General features: G+C 40.8%; 1 protein-coding gene across 4 annotated transcripts in view; it reads right to left on the reverse strand.

Moving 5' to 3' along the window:
* Positions 1-23,763, reverse strand: part of bicd1a (bicaudal D homolog 1a) — a 52,415-nt gene extending 28,652 nt beyond the window's left edge. For 2 of the 4 annotated variants that reach the window (XR_004631493.1, XM_034685021.1), the window contains exon 1: positions 23,178-23,741. Coding sequence is in view for 2 of the 4 variants with exons in the window: in XM_034685021.1 (XP_034540912.1) it covers positions 23,178-23,393 (216 nt within the window). In the remaining 2 variants the exon portion in view is untranslated. Of the gene's footprint in view, positions 1-23,177 lie in introns of all 4 variants that reach the window. The other 2 variants (XR_004631494.1, XM_034685022.1) reach the window with 2 other exon arrangements.
* Between the last annotated feature and the right edge of the window lie 206 nt (positions 23,764-23,969).

The raw sequence follows: 23,969 nt of genomic DNA on the forward strand, positions 1-23,969 counted from the left end.
TTACACATAAAGGAGCACAGCACGCTCTGACCCTCCTGATGCTGCAGCACCTCGGCCTCTCGGGGGCTAAAAATAACACTGTGACGGCTCTGCATTTTTCAGGGTAATTGCAGTCCTGCATGCTGTATGCTGCATGTTATAGTGATGGAGCTGGGATAGCCGTGTATCTGTGTCCTGATTGACAAACATACCACAGTTATTTAAGCCAGACAAGATAAGAGGTAAAATGTGGGGGATTAAAGTTTAATACATTTCCTCAGGATGATATTAATATGGAGCCACTGATAGGCAGCCTGCTCAGTTCTGTGAACTGAAATCCTGATAATACATTCAACCTTGAGGCTCCTCGGCCTTCTGTGGCTCTGTGGATAAAGTCCAGACAAAAGAGCCCCCTCCTATAGATATTCATCCCCGAGGCCATGGAAAGAGGAGCAGACAAAAGCAACAAACCCAATGCTGCACCAGTGTGAAAGAAGGAGGAGCGTGTGCAACCCTAAAATCCTTCCCTGTCTGCTGCAGTTCCTAATGAGGAGTCAGGGGAGGATCTGTGAGTGTGTGATCTTGTTTGTGTGTGTATGTGTATACACAGCAGGAGTCTAATTTTAAACCCAGAAGGGAGAAGAAAAGATAACTTTTTCTACAACAGCAATTAATCTCCACCAAATGTTCATGAGTAAGTTGATTCCCAGGGTCTACCCAGCAGCACAGATGTTAAAAAACAAGTTTATTTACAAAGAGGGATGTGAACCTTAAAGAGCAGGAGCTCAGACTGAAACTGTTCAAGGAGAGGGATCGATCCTTTAACGTATGATCTTGATGGTATGATCTAAATAAATGTCTTGGTTTTAATGAAGTTAGATCATTTACAGTCTCTTGTGTATTTGTTGTTGATTTTAATGTGTGTTTAAAGGCCCAGCATGGAAAGGCACTGCATTCTAACTCAGGCTTTAAATGCTGCAGAGCGTGAAATCGCTTTATCTGCTTCATTCTTGGCCCCAACAAATAAACATTAAATAAACACAAACTTTAAAGGTCAGAGAGCAATGCTCAAACGCTTCAGGTTAACTTTAAACAGTGCAGAAATGTTAAAACAGGCACGAATACAAACTATTTTTAATGATTTATTAATGTGTCCTGGTGTATTTAACTTCTAATTAACCTGGATTTTAATCAGATTATCTGAATTATCTACATCAATAGTGATGGGGACACTCAGAGCAGCTTCAGTTAATTACAGTGCTCTGGTACTCAAGTCCAGGATTCAGACTCCAGTCTGGCTTGAGTCCTGTATTTCAGCACTCCTGCCTCAAGCAGCAAATTCTCAAACTTGGACTGGGACTCAAAAATGAACAGAGCTCAGTCTTATTTATTGATAGAGACTGTTGTTGTTTATACACTTTTATGAAATATATAACGCCTGAATAATGTATTCAGTTTTGCTGGCTTGTGTGCTCACCTGCTGTCTTGCTCAGCAACAGTTCCTGCCAGGATGCCCGAAGAGGCTCACTGACTGTGTGGTTTGCTTTCAATGATTTTACAAAGAATGCAGAATGAGCAGTGGAACATGCTCCATATGTGACAGAGGAGAAACTTGAACAGACATCTGTCCAGGATGCAACCAGAAAGTAAGTGGGATGATAAAGTTACGTAGACTGTTAGCTGCTAGCTACATGTCTGAAGTGACTCACCCAGTCACTCGTACTCAAGTAATGGTGACTCGACTCAGACTTGTCTTTGGGGACTTTGGGGTCTTTTGGGGACTTGACTACTACACTGATTGATTGTGAATCAGTGTACACTCAGAAATAAAATAATGTGACAAGATCAAAGAAAAGTCAAGACTTACCATTTATCAGTTCCTCCATGAAGTTATAAGGTTTCAGGTTTCAGAGAATTCCTGCAAACCAACCAATCTCTGCAACTCTTCCACAAATTGAATCTATGACCCTGTTTTCCCACAGGCATCATCAAGTGTAACAATGGTTTTATACCTGTGCAGGTCCTGAAATAATCTATAATAAACAGATGTCCGTTATTGGAGCATTTATTGTAGCTGCACACAGGAGATATGTAAACTAAGAGCCGAAAAATCTTGCAACTTTCATTTAAATGTTTGAAAAAGACTGTTGTTAAATCAGACATGTTTCAGCTCAACAATCACATAAACGGCCAGCAGAGTCATGGAGGGACAACTTCATATTGTTGATGATAAAGAGGGATTGAAAATTATATGATTGTAAAAAAACAATTTGTTTTTTCTGCAGGTAAAAATTGAGACATGAAACAATTGTATTTCTCAGTTTCAGACGGAAGAGAGTTGAAATGATTCAGATGTCAATCCTGCCGAGCTGTAATCTGTCTGCTGTGACAACATTTTGATCATCTATAGGAAATCAGGAATCAAAGTATTATAACTCATAAGAAGATATTTTTTGAATGACACACACACACACACACACACACACACACACACACACACACACACACACACACACACACACACACACACACACACACACACACACACACACACACACAGAAAGAGACAGAGACACACACACACACACATACACACAGGCAGAGACAGAGACACACACACACCATATTATTTCCTGTCCAGATGGTCAGCCAGCCAACCACACACGAGAGATTTCAGAACCATGGATAGAGACTGGATGGATGGATGAATGGATGGATAAAAAGAAAAAAAAGTCCCTTGCTTCAACTTCTTACATAACAGTTAATCGACTGCTCCTTTGAACGGATTTGGGTCATTCACATTAAAGCTTTCTTTCTTCCTGACCAAAGATAACCACAACAACTTTCTGAGATCAACAGATAATCTGCACAAAAGCAGGCGGAAACAAAAGAGCAGCTCACACATACAGATGGAGGGATGGAAATGTGGGTTTATAAAAATATCTTTAAGACTTAAAGTCAGAAAAAACCTGATGTGTGTCAAACTCAGTCACAACAAGAATCAATGTACCACATCGTGACACAGCAGCCTGACGGGAATTAATGAAACACGGCTGATATAAAGTGACAATATCATGTTGTAGCAGTTGTTGTTGTTGTCAAATATACTTGCTAATCTTAGCCAGTATCATGTTCTGGATAGATTTGTAATGGATTCATGAAAAAGACATTCGGATATGCTCTAGATTTCAAAGCATGGCTGATATTTATGTCAGAAGCAATATCAAACTGAATTATTCTTTACATCATAACATAGTTTATATTAAACATGAGCAGGTAACTGTTACAGATTGATCAGCTGTCATTCAGGATTGAAAAACCTGTTATCATTTAGAGGGACATTTACATCACTCGACAGCAGCCATGCTGACGAGGCTGCCTGCAGTGTCTGCAGACATCATGTGTTCATTTTTTTAATCGGCCTTGTGACTTGAGTGTAGTTACCAGCCAATGATGATTATTTCAAAATGCTGTTACTCGGCCCAACTGATTAACCAAACTATCTCTGGTACATTCAGTCCTTTTTACAAATCAAAACACACACACACACACACATCTGTGGAGGACAACAGCACAGTGAACTCAGAGGAAAATGTTGAGTTTCGACCTCCAGACATCGCAGACTCTGTATGGCAATCTAACTTCAAACACATCCCCTGAGTGAACAATTACCAGAATATGAACGTTCAGGTTTCCAATAACGTTTATGTCTCTGATAGGGATGCACAATATAGATTTTTATAATACGATACATATACATATATTAATAACCTGTTCCTGTTGGCTGTCAATGATTGGATTACAGTTATTTATTTAGTTTTAATTCTTGTATTTTAAAATGTTTAGTTTATGCACACTTAAGGGTGAGAAAGGCTAAGTTAGAGAGTAAAAATGTACATATATTAGTATTCAATACTTACTACTTCTAACTGAAATCACTGTTAACACACAAACTGAGTTCTATCATTTATCATTTAACTATGAACTAGAACCCTCCTGTGCTGCAATAATATCTTTATTGTCATGTTACAGTTTTCCTACAGCCACTGAGCTGTCACACTAGGCATACTCATAGGATCATTTAACATTGTATTTAACATATTTCTAATAAAACATCATCCTGGACTTGCAGTACACAATCCAGTCCTGGATGTTTTCCTTCATTTCAACTCACTTCTTGCATCTTGACTTGATATTGGACCTAAAACAAAGACTGTCTCATTAAGTTGAAGTCTTGGCTAAGCTGTTCCTTATTGCTCATCCAGATAACAGCTGGCAACAGAAAGCCTCTAAAAGTTGTCTTTTGCTCTCAGAGGCTGATTTTCATAAAGATACAAGCCAATAGATTTCAAGATTGACTTCTTTTAAACCCTTTCACAGACCCTCTATATTCACTTTATATACTTATATGCTATACTCAATTTGATATCACAAAGTTTTCTTTCTTTTTAAACGTTAAGAGCTCCCTTTGGGGCTCAGTTTTAGCAGAGCGATACTTTTTTATGACAAGGACTCTGAATATTTTGTAAAATCATATAGGTGTTAAAGTTATTCAGTCTTCTTAGAAAGTTGATCTTCTCTGATATCCAGCCAGAGAAAGGATGATGTTTTATGCATGTAATTTCTTCAGTGTCTTCAGTGTGTTAAATTCCTGGAGAAACTCTGACGTATTTAAAGCCAATTTCCATAATGAGCCACTGAGACAGCTTTATGGGAAACATTGCCCCAGCTTTCATTGTCCTCTAACAAGGACACAGAAACGTCCCCATGTGCTTCTCAGCCACAGGGAGAAGTGCCAAGTCAAGAGATCTGTCATCTATAAAAACACACGGGCACATTTTCAAACAGCGAGGGGAAGCTGGGTAATCACAGCCCTGCAGCACTGGAGGTCAGTCACACTAACACAATTAACAATTAAAGCAGACGGTGATGAAGAAGTATACCTTACTAAAAATAGAAGCAACATATCAGCACATTTTTACAGCTGGGGTTACAAAAAAAACATGACCTACTACCAGAAACTGTGTGATAATGTATACATCACATGTTTGCTATGTTTTGTGCTTTAAAGCTCTAGCAGTCCTCCACTGGATCCACAGAGGTTTCATTATAGAGCTGAGTGCACAGGCTGGCTCTGCTGCACCATTTACATCCTGTATTTACACCTTCCCTCGTAGGTGGAGAGCTCTGCTATTCATGAATCACTGTCGACATAAACACTGAGCAAACGACTGGAAGTGCTCTATAGATAGTAAGGAGGCTAAATGTGAATTGCCCTGCTTTCCGCTCCTCTTTACTGAAATGCTATTTAGTGCAGTGAAGCCTGTTATTCCTCTGATAGCATTATGCTATTATGTCGACACTAAGGCGGGGTAAAAATCTAAAATGCAGGATAAAAGCTTTAATGTGCTTCACAGTAGAAAATCCTCAATAGCGTCACATCTGTCACCGTCTTACTGACACAGTGTGTGCACCACAGCTGACGGCCTGACAGAGAAAGGATCTGTTCAGTTAAACCGAGGTGGCTTGTTAGAGTGATTCAATTTGGCTCGGGTCTGCTCGAGATAAGAAAGATGCCTGGATTAATTCCCAGAATGACATTCACTTCAGTGTGCTCAGTCTGTGTCTGGCTGGATGGACATTGAATGTGTGGACAGAGAGACAGCTGGGCTCAGGGTTTGTTATGCAAGATTAAAAACCACTCTTTATTTCCAACATCCTTGAATCCATCTTCATATTCTTTACTCCTCCTAAACTTCCATCTTTCCTTTAGGAAAAAAGTTATTACATTCTCAACAATACGCACTTTTAAAGGTGTATGATACAATATGAAACAATGTGATTCTGTAGGACAGGAAACAATGCAGAATTATATGAAACTATGGTGCAAGTTTAGCTTCATGGTTAAATCACACGCTACCTGCAGCTCTTTATTGCATGTCATTCTTCACTCTCTCTCCCAGCCTCCTGTTCTATCCACCATCCTATCCTCTCAATAAAGGCACAAAAGCCCAGAAATAAACTTAAAACAAAATGATATGATATCCTGCAATACCATGGAATATGAAACAATACGTCCAGATATGAAACGATGATACAAAACTATATCATAAATGATATGAAACCATACGAAATGAAACCCAAAATAAAGATAAAAGGATATGATACCATAGGATAGGAGATGATATGAAATGAAATAAAATGAAACAACACACAAAGACATGGTATGGTATGTAAAGATATGATAAGGCAAGATATGATGATATAATACAATAGGATATGATACGATATGACAAGACATGATAAAAGTAAAATATGACATGATTTAATATTACATGGTGTGATACGACGTGATGTAATGAAGCGCTGAATGATAAGTCTTTAGACCATCGATTAGTACACATGCCCAGCAGTCACATCCAGGACCCATGATGCATTATACAGTCAACAGTTTTTTGTTTTTCATAAATAATTTTCAAGGAAAGTCTGTCTGAGCCCCACACATATACTCACAGAGAAATGACGGCTCATGGATAGATGCAGATTAAAGGACTTATGTCTCAGCAGGATGCAGAAAAAACTCCTCCATGCATTTATCTTTAGCAGACTAGACTACTGTAATGGGGGTCTCTAAAAAGTCCATCAGACGACTGCAGCTCATACAGAATGCTGCTGCTGGAGTCCTAACAAAGACCAAAAAAGTAGACCACATCACTCCAGTTCTTAGATCCCTACACTGGCTTCCTGTCTGTCAGAGAATAGACTTTAAAATCCTGCTGATGGTTTATAAAGCACTGAATGGTTTAGGCCCAAAATGCATTGCTGATCTGCTACTACTTTATGAACCACCTCGACCTCTGAGGTCCTCAGGTACTGATCTGCTTTCAGTCCCTAGAGTCAGAACGAAACATGGTGAAGCAGCGTTTAGTCATTATGCACCACATATCTGGAACACACTCCCTGAAAGCTGCAGGTCTGCTCCAACTCTCACCTCTTTTAAATCAAAGACTAAAACTTTTTTATTTGCCACTGCCTTCCTATCTTAGCTCATTTTAACTCACTTTAAATTAAAATTTTAATGTAATTTTTTATATATTTCTAATTTTCCTTTTCTTTTCGGTTTTATTATATTAGTCATTTTAATTATGTTCTTCTATGCCTGTCTGAATGTTTCCAATGCTTTTAATGTTTTAATGTAAAGCACATTGAGTTGCCCTCGTGTATGAAATGCGCTATACAAATAAAGCTGCCTTGCCTTGCCTTGCCTCATTGACTGTATAATACAAGTATGTAGTCTCTGTGACATTGCCCATTTGTTTCTGAAGCAGAGTTTCAAAGCCTATCATCGGTGGTGGCCATATTGGAAAAGCTGACTCAAACTGAAATTGGTCGCTCTAGTATGACGCAAAGACGTGGAGTTGAACTGGGCCCTTAGCCTCCTCTCTAACAGCTACAGGGGACCCACCAGCAGTCAAGTGAGCCTGGTGGATACTGGTGTTTCTGCTGGCAGTCTCAAGCGGACACTCAAAGAACTGCAGTTTTTAACACTTCTGCATTGGCTTCATAAATTAAGACCGGACATTGCCGCTTGCTGTGAATGCAGTCTGTATGTGTGTTACATGACTGTAAAATGTAAACATGCATACAACGCTGCTGCCGTCTCAGACTAGAAAATGCTTCAAGCAATTCTGTGAGACCAATAACAGTGGAGTGTTTTTATCGCTCGTCCTGGTGCTTGTTAACATTGTTGACACACGTACGAACTACAGATCAAACATAGTTTTAAACATCGTCAGAAATAACTGGTGATTTGTATATTTGTTAAGTTTATGAAGTAACGTGCTGCTCAGCCTATGCTCCATGCTCTCTCTGTCTGTCCATGCAGGTGTCAGTCTCTGTCAGAGGTCTGGACACAGTTGCATTGATCTGGTGTAAGCTCTGGTATTTTTTCATATTCTAATGTAGACTGCAGAGAGGAAAATATTGCAATATCAGTTTTTTACAACATCATGTTGCCCTGAAATTATATGATCCACTTTGCTGTCCCCTAATAGAGTTTGTCTGAGGTTAAAGTGCGGCACCTCAGCTGCTTCACCATTTTATTGATAACTACAAATAATACAAATAATTATCCAATTATTATAATGCAAACAGAGACCAAAAATAAAATATATTGCACATAAACTTTATGAAAACATAACAGAAAAGGGGGAAGAAGATAAGAACACCATGAAGCAAAAGCACAGCTCATGCAGCCAAAAATGTCAAAGAGCCGTCATGTCTGACAGAATCACTGGAGAAAAGAGGAATAGCACTTTTAGCTCTGCCATTGAGAAGCACACTCTGATTAGCTTGAGCAGACATTGGAGCACAGACTGTACCAGCTGGAACTGTGTCATGTGCAGCTTTCTCTCTGCTTGGTAATGTGCCCTGCAGCAGATCACAAGCAAGTCAACCACAAAAACACATGGCCAAACCCTTTAGGGCCATCCCAGCCCAAAAATACATGCTGAAAAAACACACAGGGCTACAGGCACACTCCTACATGCACTTCAGTGATATTCATCTCTCAATCCTAACGTTCGTTTGGAGAGAGAAAAAGAGCCGACAGGCTGGAAAAAAATACAAAAAGCACTGAGTGAGGAGGAGCGGTGAGGGTTTGATGCAGAGCTCTGAGTCCTATTTTAGTGAGATGGACTAAAAGACAGAAAACTAAAAGAAAAAATGAAAGACAGGACCCAAAGTTCGCTCAATTTATTCCCAAAAACAAACAAAAAACCCCACAACCATCAGATTATCCCTCCACCCATTGTTAGGAATTATACTAGAACAGTGCTTTCAAGGCTGCAGATGATTGACAATTCATTTGTTCCTATTTGTTCTAACTCTATACTTTTAGGGACTAGAAAAGCAAATAATGAATATATGTATAAATACTTTGACAGAAAATGAATGTCTTCAATCACTGAACCACTACAGTCCTAAATAATCCCACCTCCAATCCAAAATAAATCAAGGACAGTTACTCAAAACAGAAACGGACACTTGTGACATCATTGAGTGTTTACAGGACCTGAGTATTTTTGATCGGGTTGCTGCTCGCTAATGTTTGCATTATTGCATAGATTTCTTCATGTATCTCATCAGGTGGGATTTTTCTTGCAGATGATTACATAATCTCTTTCAATCATGACTTGATTTCTGAGGTGGAGACTGTAAAATGCTTTCACCAATTATGTTGTTGTTTTCCTGCTAGGAGCGAGCTAACACTAACATTACTTGTGTTAAAGGTAAAAGCCTGGTCATCAGCCGATATAATATATGTCTGCTGCACCAGATCCATGGTGCAGCAGACAGAGGCACTCAAGTCTTTAACATTAAGATCAGTTACCTATTCGGATCGGAGAAGCTTTACACTCCTAGAGAAAGGATCTGAGGTTAAAGAGTCGAGACCAGAACAGTGAGGTTGTCAGTATTTGTCCCTTTACGTGAAGTATTGATATAAATGGAAAAACTCATGTGGTGCATTTCATCATGTTGTAACATTAAACTGTGGCTTTCACAGTATGCTTTTGATGTCATGTCCTGCCTCTTGAGACTCATCTCCAGCCCATCACCCCTCTCATCTGACAGGTAAGACATCACACTGTAAGGGACCTACATGAACACGCAACTTTGGTCACCTGAGGGACAGAGCTCCTGAAAATATCTATAAAGTTTTAGGCATACGTTTGAGAAAGACGCCAGAGATTCACTGCATTTAACAAACTCGTTAACACTGAACTAACAGAACCAACGAAACTTAATGAAAGCTTTCAATCTTCCTGATCCCAGAGGTCTAACACAAACAGTAAACAATCTTTCTGATCTCTCAGAGCACAAACACTTTGTGATGATTATTTTTGTCTGTCAGTTTCTCTTCTTTAAGTGGTTTCTTCCCCCCTGATAGTCAACAAAATAACAACAGACCACTTCCATTGTGATCCTTAACTACTGGAAGCACTGAGTCTCTTAAGTCAGTCAAGTGTTCAGGGACTAGCCTGAGGTGAAGAAGAATTAGAGCACTAATGTAAGGAAGGTTGAGGCTGAACCACTCTGCCTCCTATTTGCTTCAGTCCTCCCTTCCCTCCGTTCTTCAGTCCTCCATCTCTTTGTTTAAATAAAGGAGATAGTAGTTCTCCATGGGACAGAGAGCCTTAGATTAACAGGAAGAAACACAGCTAGGGAAAGTGAGCTTTGAGGATGGCATTGAGAGATAAAAAGATAAGGGTGTTTGGAGGCTGATTGGTATTCTGTGTCAGTGCCTGCAGACTCATCCAGAGACGCAGGAGAGAGAGGGAGGAAGACAGAGCGACAGCAGACTGATAAAACTGATAACATTGTCTCCTCTCTCTGCAGTGGATCTCTGCCCTGCTGATAGAGTGGACTCAGTCCAGCCACACAAACACACATCACAATAGAACGGCTGGCCTGCACAGAGAGACCCTCTTGGTATTGACATATGAGGCCTCTCTCTGGGTGACTCAGTGCTTTTGAGCAGACACAGATGAGCATCCATTCCCAGCCTGCAGACCTGAGGGAGTCTGTGTACAGTAAACAGCTTTTAAAAGATACTATAAATAAGACGTCTATGGAAGCATTTCACCCTGCCCTTAAATGTTTTAAACAAGGCCTATCCTCTCTTATCCAAGTTATCTAAGAATTCAACCACAAGACAACTGCTGTACTTTCTTCAAGTATCATTACATATCATACAGACTGGTGGTAAAAGTTTTGAAACAAGGCTTATTTCATTTTTTTCTGCTTGATAATTAATCAATTTTGTACTATGTGGGATTATTAGTAAAGCAACACGACAGATATTCTAACAGATCTGTGAAGCTGCAGGACTGCAGATGAGTTTCTAATAAAATAGAAAATACTTTAGTATTTAAAACACAAAGCATTCTTGTGCTTATTATGATACCATATCAAAGTTTAAAGGCGTACAGTAAGCATGTTAGCAGTCTATAGTTAAATTATATCGGGGCGTCCGCAGCTCAGTAGAAGAGTCTGTGAACTTTCAACGAGACGGCTGGTAGGTTGATTCTGCAGTCCACATGTCATAGTATCCTTGGGCAAATCACTAAATCCCAAATTGCTCCTGTCGGCACAACCAGCGTTTTGTGAACCATATGAATGAGATCAGTTAATACTGATGGAAAGTTAATACAGCATCCTTTTTGTATCCATGTGATGGGAATGGGTAAATGCAACCCATATTGAACACTTTGAGTGGTCAGAAAAGACAAAAAGAGCATTTTACAAGTGCAGTTAATTTAGTATTATTTACCAATCTAGTATTTGCTAATTATCACTAAACACAAACTGAAGAGGTAATGACTTGTGGGTGTTAGAAGAATAATGCAGAATTAAATTATTCTTGTGAAGTAAATTGAATTACAATTGATCCTGGGATTGAGAGTGTAATTTTGTCTCCGATGATCATTAGGGCACCACAGACATTAGGGTGAATCCTCAGGGAATCATGAGTTGGAAAAGTTCATCTTGTAGACAATGATTTTGTTTCAGTTTGAGTAATGACAACTTTAATCTGTAGCATTAATGTGGCAAAGCTAAAAGAGGAGGACAAAGGCATTCAGGATTCTTCCTCTGGGGACCGAATGTCTATATAAAATCCATACAACAGCATCTGAAATGTATTTTATATGGAAAATGCTCGTCAAGTTAACATCCTTTGAACAGGTTCAACACTTTTCAGCTTAATGATATCAGACCTGTTCCTGTTGTGACTTTATGATTTATGGATTTGTTTCATTTGAGTTAAATCATGTTATTTAATTGTGAACTGGCTACATGTTGGTCTCACATGGCTGTGGTGATTTCTCCTCATACATTTCTGCATTCTCAAGACGGTATAGTTGTACATAGATAAAAGATCAGCTGGTGATAAAAAAAGCTTCTCTCCAGACAACAAACCCAGCAGGTCACTGTTGATCTTATTTTTCAGCACTCTTCCCCCTTCCTCTCCTCTCTTTCCTTCATATAACCTAACCTGACATCATCTCTCCTGTGATGGAGGAAAGGGGTTAATTAAACGAGTTAAGTAGAGGATGATTCAATACCTGTCCAATGCTTTACGTCCCTAACAGGGTAGAAGTGACAGAGATGGATCCTCTGACCCTGATTCTGTGTCACACAGAACAAGAGCATGTTTGGGTGTGTATGTGCTCAAGCATGCCAGGGTATATGTGCACTGTGATTGTTCTACATTGCTGCTGGATATAATGGCCTCTGGTTATCCAGATACGAGGCTGCGCCTTCCTCTGCATGCACGAAAGAAGGCTGTCACTGAAACTCAATCCCTCTGTCTAGACACATCCAATGAAGCTGAATTCAGGGATGTTTAAACTCCTGATTTTAAGGAAGAAAACATTTACAATACATATAAGCAGCAGATGGCATAGTTCTTAAATTAGCAAAGGGAAGACCTTTGGGTGGCACAGACAAAGTTTTCATTATAAGAGGACATGCTGCTTTTTTGCAATGCTTTCAGAGTTTGCAGCACACACAGCTAAAGTAGACGACTAATCAATACAGCAGCCTGCAGGCAGGGGAGTCTTGTTCCCTCTCTCACACACTCCTGTATTTCACTGCAGCAAAAAGGAGCTTTCTCAAAAACATAATCTGTGCAGGGCTGGGCGGGCCTCAGGCGTCTATGCAGAGAGAAAGAGAACAGCTTCATTTATTCATGTCTTCTCTCATGTAAGGATTGTTAGATTACAGAAACAGGGACTAAAGGAACTTTACAGTAAGAGTCAGGCTGAACAAAAACAATGATGCTTTTATTTTAATGTCTCAACAATCGGAAATCATCTACGCACAATGATCATTAACCACTTTGTGTCTTTGTCCCCTCTCCTCTATCATAAACACCTGAAACAAAGAGACCCTGATAGAGACCTCTCCATCCCTGTGCTCCTCCCTCTTCAGCTTCCATCACAACATCCACACCCAAACCCTCAAACCTCTCCCACTGCACACAGACGCAGAAGAAAAACATTAAAGCACACACATACATATGCGCAGGAAAAGTGGCCTTGATGTGTGACTCCCTCAACCACAAACTCTAATGACCTTCCCCTCAGGTCCTGAACAAACACACCTAAATCAGCCACTCCCACACAAAGCTGCAGAGGCCGAACACAAGGGCAGACAGGTCCTTATCTATATGCTCAACTGCATCCTGAGCCTGTTGTAGGGGTCAAAGGCCATAAAACCTGCAGCATATATACATATACATGCACCATGTCCCGTATGTGCCACAGTTTTGCTCCGTCTGGCAGTGTGCGCTCTGCTACACAAGAAGCGTGTTGATGTGTAGCGCAGCTCAGATCAGCCAGGAGCAACAACAACATACAAACAACAGGTTACAGAGCCGTTCTGTGGTTGCATCACTTCTCATTTGGACAACAGTCTGTGACTTTTGTGCTTTTATCATTGCTCAGTATAAAGATTGTTAAACCTGGTTATGCTTAATTTTCAGGACTGGTCTCTGGCAGACATCTAAATGTTCAACTTCTGACAAAAAAGCCTTACAACTTATTCAACAGTTGTTTCTTATCATCCACTTTGAAGAAATCACATCAAATCCATCAGATGTGTTTCACCAACACACTCTTAGCTCCACAATACATGCTGCAGTGCACACAATGGTGCACAGCTTCCCTCAGACATGAAACATTTTTCTCCACACAGAGCACAAATCAATGAATAATTCCCACTTCACTCCAGTGAGGGGACCACAGAGGAGGGTGGGGGATGGTGGTCTGAAAGAAGGGAACACCAATCCTCTTGTGAGCTATTGATTCAACCCCTGCATACATGTTTACTGCCCCCCCACACAGACCCCAGCTAACATTAGAGAGGAGGAGAGAGGGGAACCTGTAATGCATCCTTCCTCCCCACTCAGACAAGACAGACCGATTTACAACCACAGCTAGTCTCTTTGTTGGATTGTTGTCTCTGAGTTGGAGCCCAGGTCAAACACACAGGGGTTTCTGAGTGTTTTAAAAAAAAAAGTTAATAAATGTTACTAAGTGTTCAAGGATTGCTAATCCTTTTATTTAATGTGATTCAGCACCTCAAAGAAGCAAAAACACCAGATGTGCTTCAGCGTCACATCTGGTGTCTTCTCTCCTCTCACTATTTTAACTTCAGCAGCCAAGAGTCAACCAGAGAAATATGTTCCAGCTAATTTACCTTCATGTCTATCCTACATTCAGACTGAACTGCTCCTTGAAGGTTTGAGAGTCAGTGCGACTTTGCTCAGGTCTTTCTCTTGGCTTCATAATCTATTCTGCAGAGGGTTAAGTCGAGAAACAGCTTAACGCTCTGATCACCGCTCCCTGATGACCAAGAAGTCGTTTGATATTAGCTCAACTTATGCAAATAGATGCTGTGCAGAAAACCTCAGAGGGAATGGACTCACAGCTAATCAATCATCTACAGTGTAGCCTTAGCATGTTGTTGATATCACTGACTTTGACAGCCGACCCTTGAGAATAATGCAGGATTATAACATACGCGGCTAAATGAAGAAATATGTTATCATCCTGAGCACCACAAACACATCAGGCTTTCTGAAGGACAAGTTTGGTGTGGTCTGGTGAAAGTCAAAGGTTCTGTTGTTGAAACAAGATCTAAAAGTCCTGATTAAGACAATCCTAAGAGAGCTCATCTTTGAGACATCCTTGAAAATGCTGCAGAAGATTGATGCCACAAATGTCTGCAAGCTAAACATAAAGCCAGAGGCAAAAAGTGAGGACTGAAAGAAGGGAAAAGTCAGAACAGGTATGAGAGTACCAGAAACAGGCTTAATGGACAAACATTCTGACTCAGGCTAGCACTGTAAAGCATAACAGTTTGGTGTGGTTGAGCCACCAAAACTTCTTGGTAGGGTTACAGTTCAGATCATGGTTTGGGTTGAAGTAAATACATTTTGGGGCACCAGTGGCCTAGCGGTCTAAGCGTGCCTCATAGAGGCTATAGTTCTTGTCACATTGGTCATTGGTTCGACTCCCAGCCTGACCATTTGGTGCACGTCTTCCCCCCACTCTCTCCTCCCCACATTTACTGTCCCTCTTCAGCTGCCCAATCAATAAAGGCAAAACATGCACAAATTATAACTTAAAATAACAAAATCCCCAAAAAGTTAATGTGTTTAAAGCTGGGATGTACACAAGCCATGTTTCATCATGTAGAATTTGCACACACAGTTTAAAGTAGGTCTACAAGGACATTTGATTGATGTACAGCAATCCAAACAGCTTACTGTGTAAATGTCTGTAGCTTTCAACCCATCCAAACATCCTGACCTCCACCTTACGCAGAATTACACCCTCTTCATACTTCTTCATTTGACACCCTATTTCCTCCTGTCATAATATTCTACAGTCAATACATATAGGTCCTGATAAGTCACTTGCACAGGCAATCTATACATCATATCTTCTGTTCTGTGTTAGTGACCACACTGAGTCACAAATGTATGGCTGAGAGAGAATCTTCCTGATTAGCTTAGATGAACTGTGCTAATGTGTGAAAGCGTGAAATGACAGCTCACAAATAAAATTAAGAAAAATGATGCAACAAATACGAAGTAACAAACTATTTCTGCATGAGCACGAAACTTTCATGGCAGCTGCAATTGGGATCGTAAACAGGAGACATTTTCACCTCTGACTTTACCTGCAACTTTTCCTGCCAGCTCCTAAATAATAAGAAGTCATTGTGAGTGGATGTGAGAACACAGCTGATAATGTTCTGGAAAATTAAGCATGTCAGCAGGGGGGGATGATATTTGTAACATGCGACTGGTGCAATTCCATGGGGTAAATAAAGACATCCAATGTTGATAGATAATCATTTTGCAGACGAGATCAGTGAATGTGTCCGCACATCTGTCCATTTCCACACAGCACTGATGTAAATGCACACTGTCATCTGTCAGGGCGTCGATCTCTGTTGCTTCATTAGCCATCATGATGTAGACATTACACTGTCGATTAAGCAGCGAGCCTTGGATACAATAATGTAATTTTGGTAATTTTTCCCCACCCACCACCCCCTTATCCCACAGGCCATACTTCACATTGTGAGGGACATTTGAATAATTTCCACAGCATAGACCCTGAAAATGTTTAGAAATTTAAAGATGTGTGTTTTAAAGAGGCACTTTCGCCTATAATAAACTCATCTCTCCTAAACAGGACAAATTAAAATAACAAAGGAAAACATAAAAGGTGTGTTTTACTTTGAAAGATGAATGGCAGGAAACTACTTTGAGTCTCAGATGTTGAATGTGTGCAAACACTTCAGAAGGAAAACAGTTTAAAGCAGCGGAGCGACTTTGTAGCTGGGAGATATTTAACAGCAGATTTCAGCTGACCTGATGAATCATGATTGAATCTTTCTTCTGAAGTGTTTTAAGATGTCATATGAAGTATTTGATGCAGATTTCTTTTGTCACCTTTTCAGCCTGAAGCCTCTGAAACACAGCTGACCTGAGAACGGCCTGCTCTCGACTTATAAAAAATGTCAATTACTCTGCAGACTTTAAAGAGCTCAAAAGACAAGTTATGACAGTGGATTAAATGACTAACTTACTTTACACGCACATTAGCAGACCTTTACGTTGCCAAGATGCTTCGAGGGAGGAACTTTGTTTTCATATTGAAGACCCAGGAGAGAATGAAACGGGGCATTTTTAGAAAATCCCATCATATGACTGACTTACACAAAATCCTGACATGAAATGACTTCATGACTACAAGGCTTATTTCCAGAACTCTCAATCTATTTGTGGCCTTGTTGACAGTGTGATGCAAATATTACTGAAGGGAACACAAAAACACTCTCCCTCCATCTCTGGAGCCACGGCATCCTCCGCCTTTTGCCTCCTCCTGTGTCCTATCCGGGGTTGATCTGCCCAGAGACAGCACTAACAAGCCAGAACCACGGGGTAATGGTGTCTCCGTCACTGCTTAGGCAGCTATCCAGAGACATTCAGTACATGCAGAGATACGAGGGAGGAGAGAGTGATCGGGGCCGGCAGGCGGAGAGGGAGGCAGGGAGGTTGAATGAAAGAGCTGGATGAAGGGAAAATATAGGAATGGAGAGGAAACTGCAGAGGGAGGAAAAAAGGATAGAAACATGCTTATGGCATCTTATTTCTGATATTACCCTGCAGATGGAAATGAGATGCATGAAGCTTTTCTTGAAAGGATGCACTATGCAAATAATAGGATTGACATTAATGAAGAGCACCAGCAGAAAGTGATGATTAGCCTTAACTTGCTATTTTTAACATTTGAGTAGGCGAGAAGAGAACGCAAGGTCTTATCCTCTGTGTGTTGTATAAGTAGTATTGTACTTTAACTATAGATCAATCAATAAGTTGATAACTTGATTTAGCAATTAACAACTTGATACTGCAACTGTTTTATTACCTGTACAGCTTCAATGAGTAGCTATCATTATGCATCCATTCTGGTGACTGCTGTGGACAAAGCTGTATGATTTGTCTCTTTTCCTCTACATGTGTGGCGTTGTCTGACAAAAATCTCATCCTGCCTTGATCTTAATGTAAACATAAAGTTCTTCTCGCTGTACATCTTAGCAGAAGTATTTGGAACTTAAAGCTGTTTCTGTCTTCATGCTGTAACTCACTTCATATGATTTTGACCCTGTGGCAGCGATGTCAGATCTCAAATATATATAAATAAAGAAACAGTCAATCTTCTGGCTGATTGTCTGATTATTTTTTTGTAAGTCACATAGAGGGATAATCTAAAAGTTGTGACTGTTACCTTACCAATTACTCTACACAGTAAAATGTTTGTTTTCAAAAAAAGATACATGATCTGAAGTGAATCTCTTTTGGATATTTAATGCAGCTCAAACAACACAGGTAATCTGAGCTCTGGATAAGAGTAAGAAATCAGCTGTCACCCTGTCTTTATCGGGAAATTTGCCTGCCAGCCTCCTTTTTCCACTAGAAGTCTGTATGGCTGATTTGTGCACACAGCAGGTAAAATCAGGGAAATTCACCCTTAACAAGTGGATATGATGACATTTATATCATTCAGCGGGTGTGCAACCTGTGCAATCTTTGCTTTATATTCTCTTTTCTGCTGTCAGAGGGATCTTTTCCATTCACTGGTTGATACTGTGATTATGTCTAATTTATTTACACAACCTTTAATTAACAGGTTGGTCCCATTGAGATCAAGAAGCTCTTTTTTTCGAGGGAGACAGGCCGGAGCAAAAAAACAACCCAGAAAGGTTAGATACAGACACACGGGGAAACAGTATGATTCACTAAAGCACTAACATTTTTCAATAGCAGCGAAGCTATCTTGGGTTCAGTTGTGTAACCAGGTGAGCTAAAAACAAAGTCCATCATTTCAGATTTAAAACATTTCATGACACCAGCTCCTTCAGTTTCAAGTCATTCTGCAGTAAACTCTGACTGAGGGTGCAGAGTAACAGAAAGACCTTTCCCCTATCTCTGTTCAGGCTTTTTGGACGAAGAGCATATAGAAGTCCAGGGAGCGCTGGCAGCACTTTTCTTTGAGATAAAAACACAGAGATAGTGTGGTCCAAGGCCAAGAATTGCCTTCTATATTAGGTTGTAGTAATGCATCGGCCTACGCGTTGCCAGAGATGGCCATCTAACCCGGGAGTACAACTCACAGTGGTGAGTCAGAGCTTTACAATTAGTAATATACCTCCAGGATGCATGGCTGTATAAGTCATATGAGGCCGTGGAGCAGAGGTGTCAATGTACAAGAGATCGTCATTATCCAAAACAGGCATACAAGTTGAAGCAACAAGATGCTTATTTATATCAAAGAGGTAGCAGGTAGCATGCTATAAAGGCATAAAACGCCAACATGGTGTTTGACTCTGCTCCACCCATCATTTTGGATATCTTGCTAACGTTTTATGGTGACTACAACAAATCCCATTTATGTCATGTCCTGCCTCCTGAGACCCCTGCTCCCCAATCTGACAGGGACAACGTCACACTGTGAGTCGCTGAATGAGCAACTTTGAAAATCGTTTGGGGAGGCTGTTCAGGAATTTTCTAGATTTTTTTGTGAGTGCATTCAGTATGTGAAAAGGGCTGGAGGTTTTGTATGTTCTATTGTAGCGACCTTGTGTTGTGATACAATAGTTTCCATATCAAAGCAAGATACAAACCCACACCAGATACAAATCGGCCAAGTGACGGCCAGCAACATAGAATTATCACAGTTTAACAGCAGCCCTCTCACTCGTGCCCAGAGTCTAATTTGAGTATGGCTTTTAGTTTTGCATGCATGTGGCTGTGTGTGTGTGTGTGTGTGTGTGTGTGTGTGTGTGTGTGTGTGTGTGTGTGCCCACCAGCTGGGATCTGGTCTGAGGGCACAAAACCAGTGCACGCAGATCTTGTGTCACCACAGAGCGTATGCAAACACGAAGGTAACACACATGCAAATAAGAGCAATCTTTCTGCAGGTTTGTTTATGTGAATAAGAACAAATCTACAAAAACACGTGCATGAAGTGATTATTTATAGGATATAGCAGGCGATAGAGCAGTCTGTGTCATGTAACTCCATATCTGGTAAAACAGGCTCTAGTTTTTGAAGTATAAACCCTGACAGCTTTACACAGAAAACACAATGCATGCTCAAATAAAAAAAATAAAAAGAAGGAGAGGCTGTGAAATGGAATTTCAGTCCTTCAAATAGACAATAGACAACAGTTACTGGATGTATAGGCCACCCAGTCCCAGAAGCAATTCCAATTTCCATTTGCAGTTCCCCTGACCTTTCTTAATGCACCTCTCCTGAGTACAGCCCGAGCAGATGTGATGTTATTGTAGTGGCAGGTTTGTACTCTGGCACTCGGTCTCATATTCAGAGAAATATGCGACAGACAGATAGAAACCAGGAGGTGTTTATTCTGTGGAAGTAATATCAGCTCTTAAAAAAATGTTCCCTCAGAGAGGCGAGGGTAGAGACAGACAGAGACAGACAGGTGGAAGGGGCAGAGGATACAACGTGAACGGATGACAGATCACAAAAAGAGCAGTGCTGCAGATCTAACAGAGTTATGGCTGACTTTGTAGTGAGGTGAAACTAAGATTTACTTCCATGATGCAGACAGCTGAGTCCAAGAGGACCACATACAAACACCAAAGCACTGTTTCACATATTTAAGAACTCTTTGCTTCTCTCTGCTTCTTCTCCTCTCCGTCTCTTTCTCCGCTTTCATCTGCTGCATCATCCCATCCTCCAATAATTCAAACTTTCCAGACATCAGCTGGACAGCACTCTGCTGCCGTCTGCATCAGACTGTCACTTTATTTTGACAGTCTGCTGTGAGCTGCACAAAGATCGTTCTCATTCTGCGAGAACGTCAAAACAAAAAGTACAACTAGTGGAGAAATGGAGGAAAAGGGCACTCGGAGGAAAGTGGGTGACATGATATGCATGCATAATGTCACATGGTTTGCGCAGTGGGTGCAGCGGTTTCATGATTTTTTCATTTGGTTGCATCATGTATGATGAGCCAGCTTTGCAAGAAGAGACGACTGATGGGGAGTAATGTTTCATCGCTGAATCATTTTGTGAAATGTGCATTTACTGTTTTTATTATCGTTAAAATGTTGACCAAAAATATGGAAATATATCATTTTAACTTTGTGTTTTTGACTTAATGTTTTTTCACAGAAATAACCCTGTTTGTATGCAGAGGTAATTTGTTTCTTCTAAACAGAGTGAGATAAATGCAGCTCAGGCTGCTCATGTTTCTGTGGTTCATTACCATATTTTATATGTCAGCCAAAGTAAACACAGCTCTCTACAGATCTGGGTTGGTTTAACACCAGGATTTAAGTAAGTGTGATAAGGATGAATGAAGACAAAACCTTAGCCTTGGGATGTAATCTAGCAGACAGACGATAATCCTTCTTCTTTTAACCTTTGACGTAAATATTTATTTTAAATTAGATTTCAACGATGTAACCAAGTTCCTCTTTTGGCTTCAAACATAACATTTTATGGGGATTGATGGACAGAACAGACAGTGTTTACAATGTAATGTTTCAGCTCATAGCTGCCTTTAACAACACCTAAAATCATAATTAAACACCACAAATGTCTTTATTTGTCCGACCAAAAGGCAAAAGCCCCCCCAAAATGTAATGTAGCAAATGCAAAATCCTAACACTGAATTTGGGTAACCATCAATGTTTAACACTTTGATGCCTTTTATAACTAGAACCATGCAGGAACTTCAAAAACTTCTGCAAACACATTTTCGGAAATTTAACTTATTGATTGATAGAGATACTGCAACAGCTGTAATACGCTTCTAGTACATTTGTTGGGATTTGACTGAGGAACTTATATCATTGACCACATTTACTTGTGTTACTTGTGTACACATAAACAGATATGATCTTCATGAATTAAAGATGCCTTCAAAGTGAGCGTCAGGCTCCTCCTTCTCTGGGTCCTTTGGCTCCTCTCCATCTCCATATGTAACCTTGAGCTGGGAACTCTGTCAGCATCCCAGTCTTGTTGCAATATGCATGTATGCAATAATGACCGAACGTACACAGTGAGCATGTATTATTCAAGCGGGCTTGCACATCACCCTCTCTGCTGTGAATCTTGGAAAAAGTTTTGGGTTCAAGATGTGTGAACGGTAACTAAAAAAGCCTTTCAAGCTTTGTGTTTACTTCAAGAACTCAAACCTTCAAGTTTGTCTTATTTATCTCTATCTTCCCATTCATGTTTTAAACATTGTTTTTGAAATTGTACAAATATCTAACTAATACAACTGAATGTATAGGGGTGCAGGATATGTATCAGGCCAATCGGAACACGATTTCAATTTACAAAACATGTGCTGCAAGTATTCAAAGGAGGTAAAGGGTCCTCAAATTTCAATGCAAGTCGTCATCGGAACAAAGATGTATTGAAGAAACCAACCACCGAGACTAGCACCAAATCAATGGCGAGTACTGCCATGCAGATTAAACAGAAATGTACAACATTTTGCAGAGACAACCCAACGCAGAGGCAACCAACTCCAAAAATCTGTAAATTCACAGCACTGGATGAGCCATCATTTTTCCAGATAGATGACCAAGGATTTAGGCAGCTAATGATGTATTTGGAACAATATCCTGAGTCTGTACTACTCTGCAGATGAATCCATATACCCACTACACATTCACAATCTGATCCACAACAACATCAGGGAGTTTGACCACGGACAGATGGACTTCTGACATTAGCACCCTTAAACCAGTCTCAGATACTGTCTGAACTGTTTATTTCTGATCAATCCCACACAGTGTAACAGAGCACCTTTGTCTTCTGAGCTCATGGTATCAGACCAGTGGTACTGTATGATGGTGATATACGTCGGGTCTCTTAGCTCGTTCTCTTTGGAGATATGATCATGACTTTAAGATCAATAGACAACTGAGCCACCGTGTTACAGCAGTGGACAAATTTAAAGATCCAATCTCTGAGGGATTTCTGAGAAATATATATATATATATCTTGGCAAAGATCCAAAACAGTCCCAGCAGAGTTTCCTGAAAGTACTGACTGTTGCTATGCACACACAGGGAAGGAACCTGAAACCATGACAGTGATGTGAGGGCTGCAGTTGGATGTTTTTTTGAGTTCTTGCAGAATCCTCAGCTTTCGTTGCAGACATTAAAATGTTCAGTGCTGTTGCATATGAATCCAGTACACAGAGAGAGCATCAATAATTCACTTTAGCAAGAATTATACCTTATTCATAGAGGATGGAGCTTGAAGCGTTTTGGAAATAGACTCATATATATCCCACTATTAAAGGATTTGAAGTAATTAAAGAAACATTGAAGTATTCCTCATTTGTCCTGGCACCCATGGAGACAACGCAACGACCACACTCTCCTCTGGATGCCAATCAAGTTCATAAACACCCTCTGAGTGCAAATTAACACAACAAACAGATATGACTCATGTCAGGTGCACCCTGCTTAGCCGATGCAGCTGATCACACACACACACACGCACACACACACATACACACACACATCTGCCTGCAGAGTCACACGGCAGCAGAGCCCGCTCCCCCTACCTCCTGTAACTGTTCCAACTCCTTCCTGAGAGTCTCCTGATCGGTCTCCAGGTCTGCATATTTGAGCTTCAGAGCTTGGTTCTCTTCCAGGACGGCCAGTCCGCACTCTGCAGCCCTGATCTTCTCCCGGTTCGCCTCGGCCAGTTCCGCTGTGAGCCGCTCCACTTCGGCCCGGTACTGATCCACCGATTCCCCGCATCCTGCACCAGCGGCCATCGCCCCTTTCCTGTCTCTCTCTGTACGCGTCTCCGTCCTCCCGTCGGTCTGCGGTCCCACTGTCCCCCGTCAGCTCTGCACAGTGCCACAGAGGCGGGCGGAGGCTGCGGGATGCTGTAGAATATCCGCCCCCTCTCCTGAGAGCCAGTCCGGACAGGCAGAGGAAATATGAAACGCAATGAGGAACACTTACATGAATCCTTCCGCAGTGTCGTTAGCAGCACCTCACGGCAGGTACATCACACTCAGACCACCATAGTGTCAGATAGATGAAGCTTGGAGAAGGAAAATCAGGTCAGTGAAGCTTTCTGTGTGACACTCAGCAAAACATCATTTCTGCTTATTCATGGGTGCAAGGGCGCCACCTGTCCGCACCTTTAGGGTATATCATCCAATGTTTATTTTCACCTATGCACCTGGCTGAACAAGATAAATGTGCCTGTGTGCTCTAACTATATTAACATCATCACTTGGTATGGAAGAAAAAAAACAATCTGACTTTAACTTTACGCACAGCTGGATGAGAAAGCGAGCAACTTAAAGGCCCTGTGAGGAGTTTTGAACTGGCTGAGAAAC

The sequence above is a fragment of the Notolabrus celidotus genome, chromosome 6 (assembly GCF_009762535.1).
Source record: "Notolabrus celidotus isolate fNotCel1 chromosome 6, fNotCel1.pri, whole genome shotgun sequence".
Taxonomy (NCBI): Eukaryota; Metazoa; Chordata; class Actinopteri; order Labriformes; family Labridae; genus Notolabrus; species Notolabrus celidotus.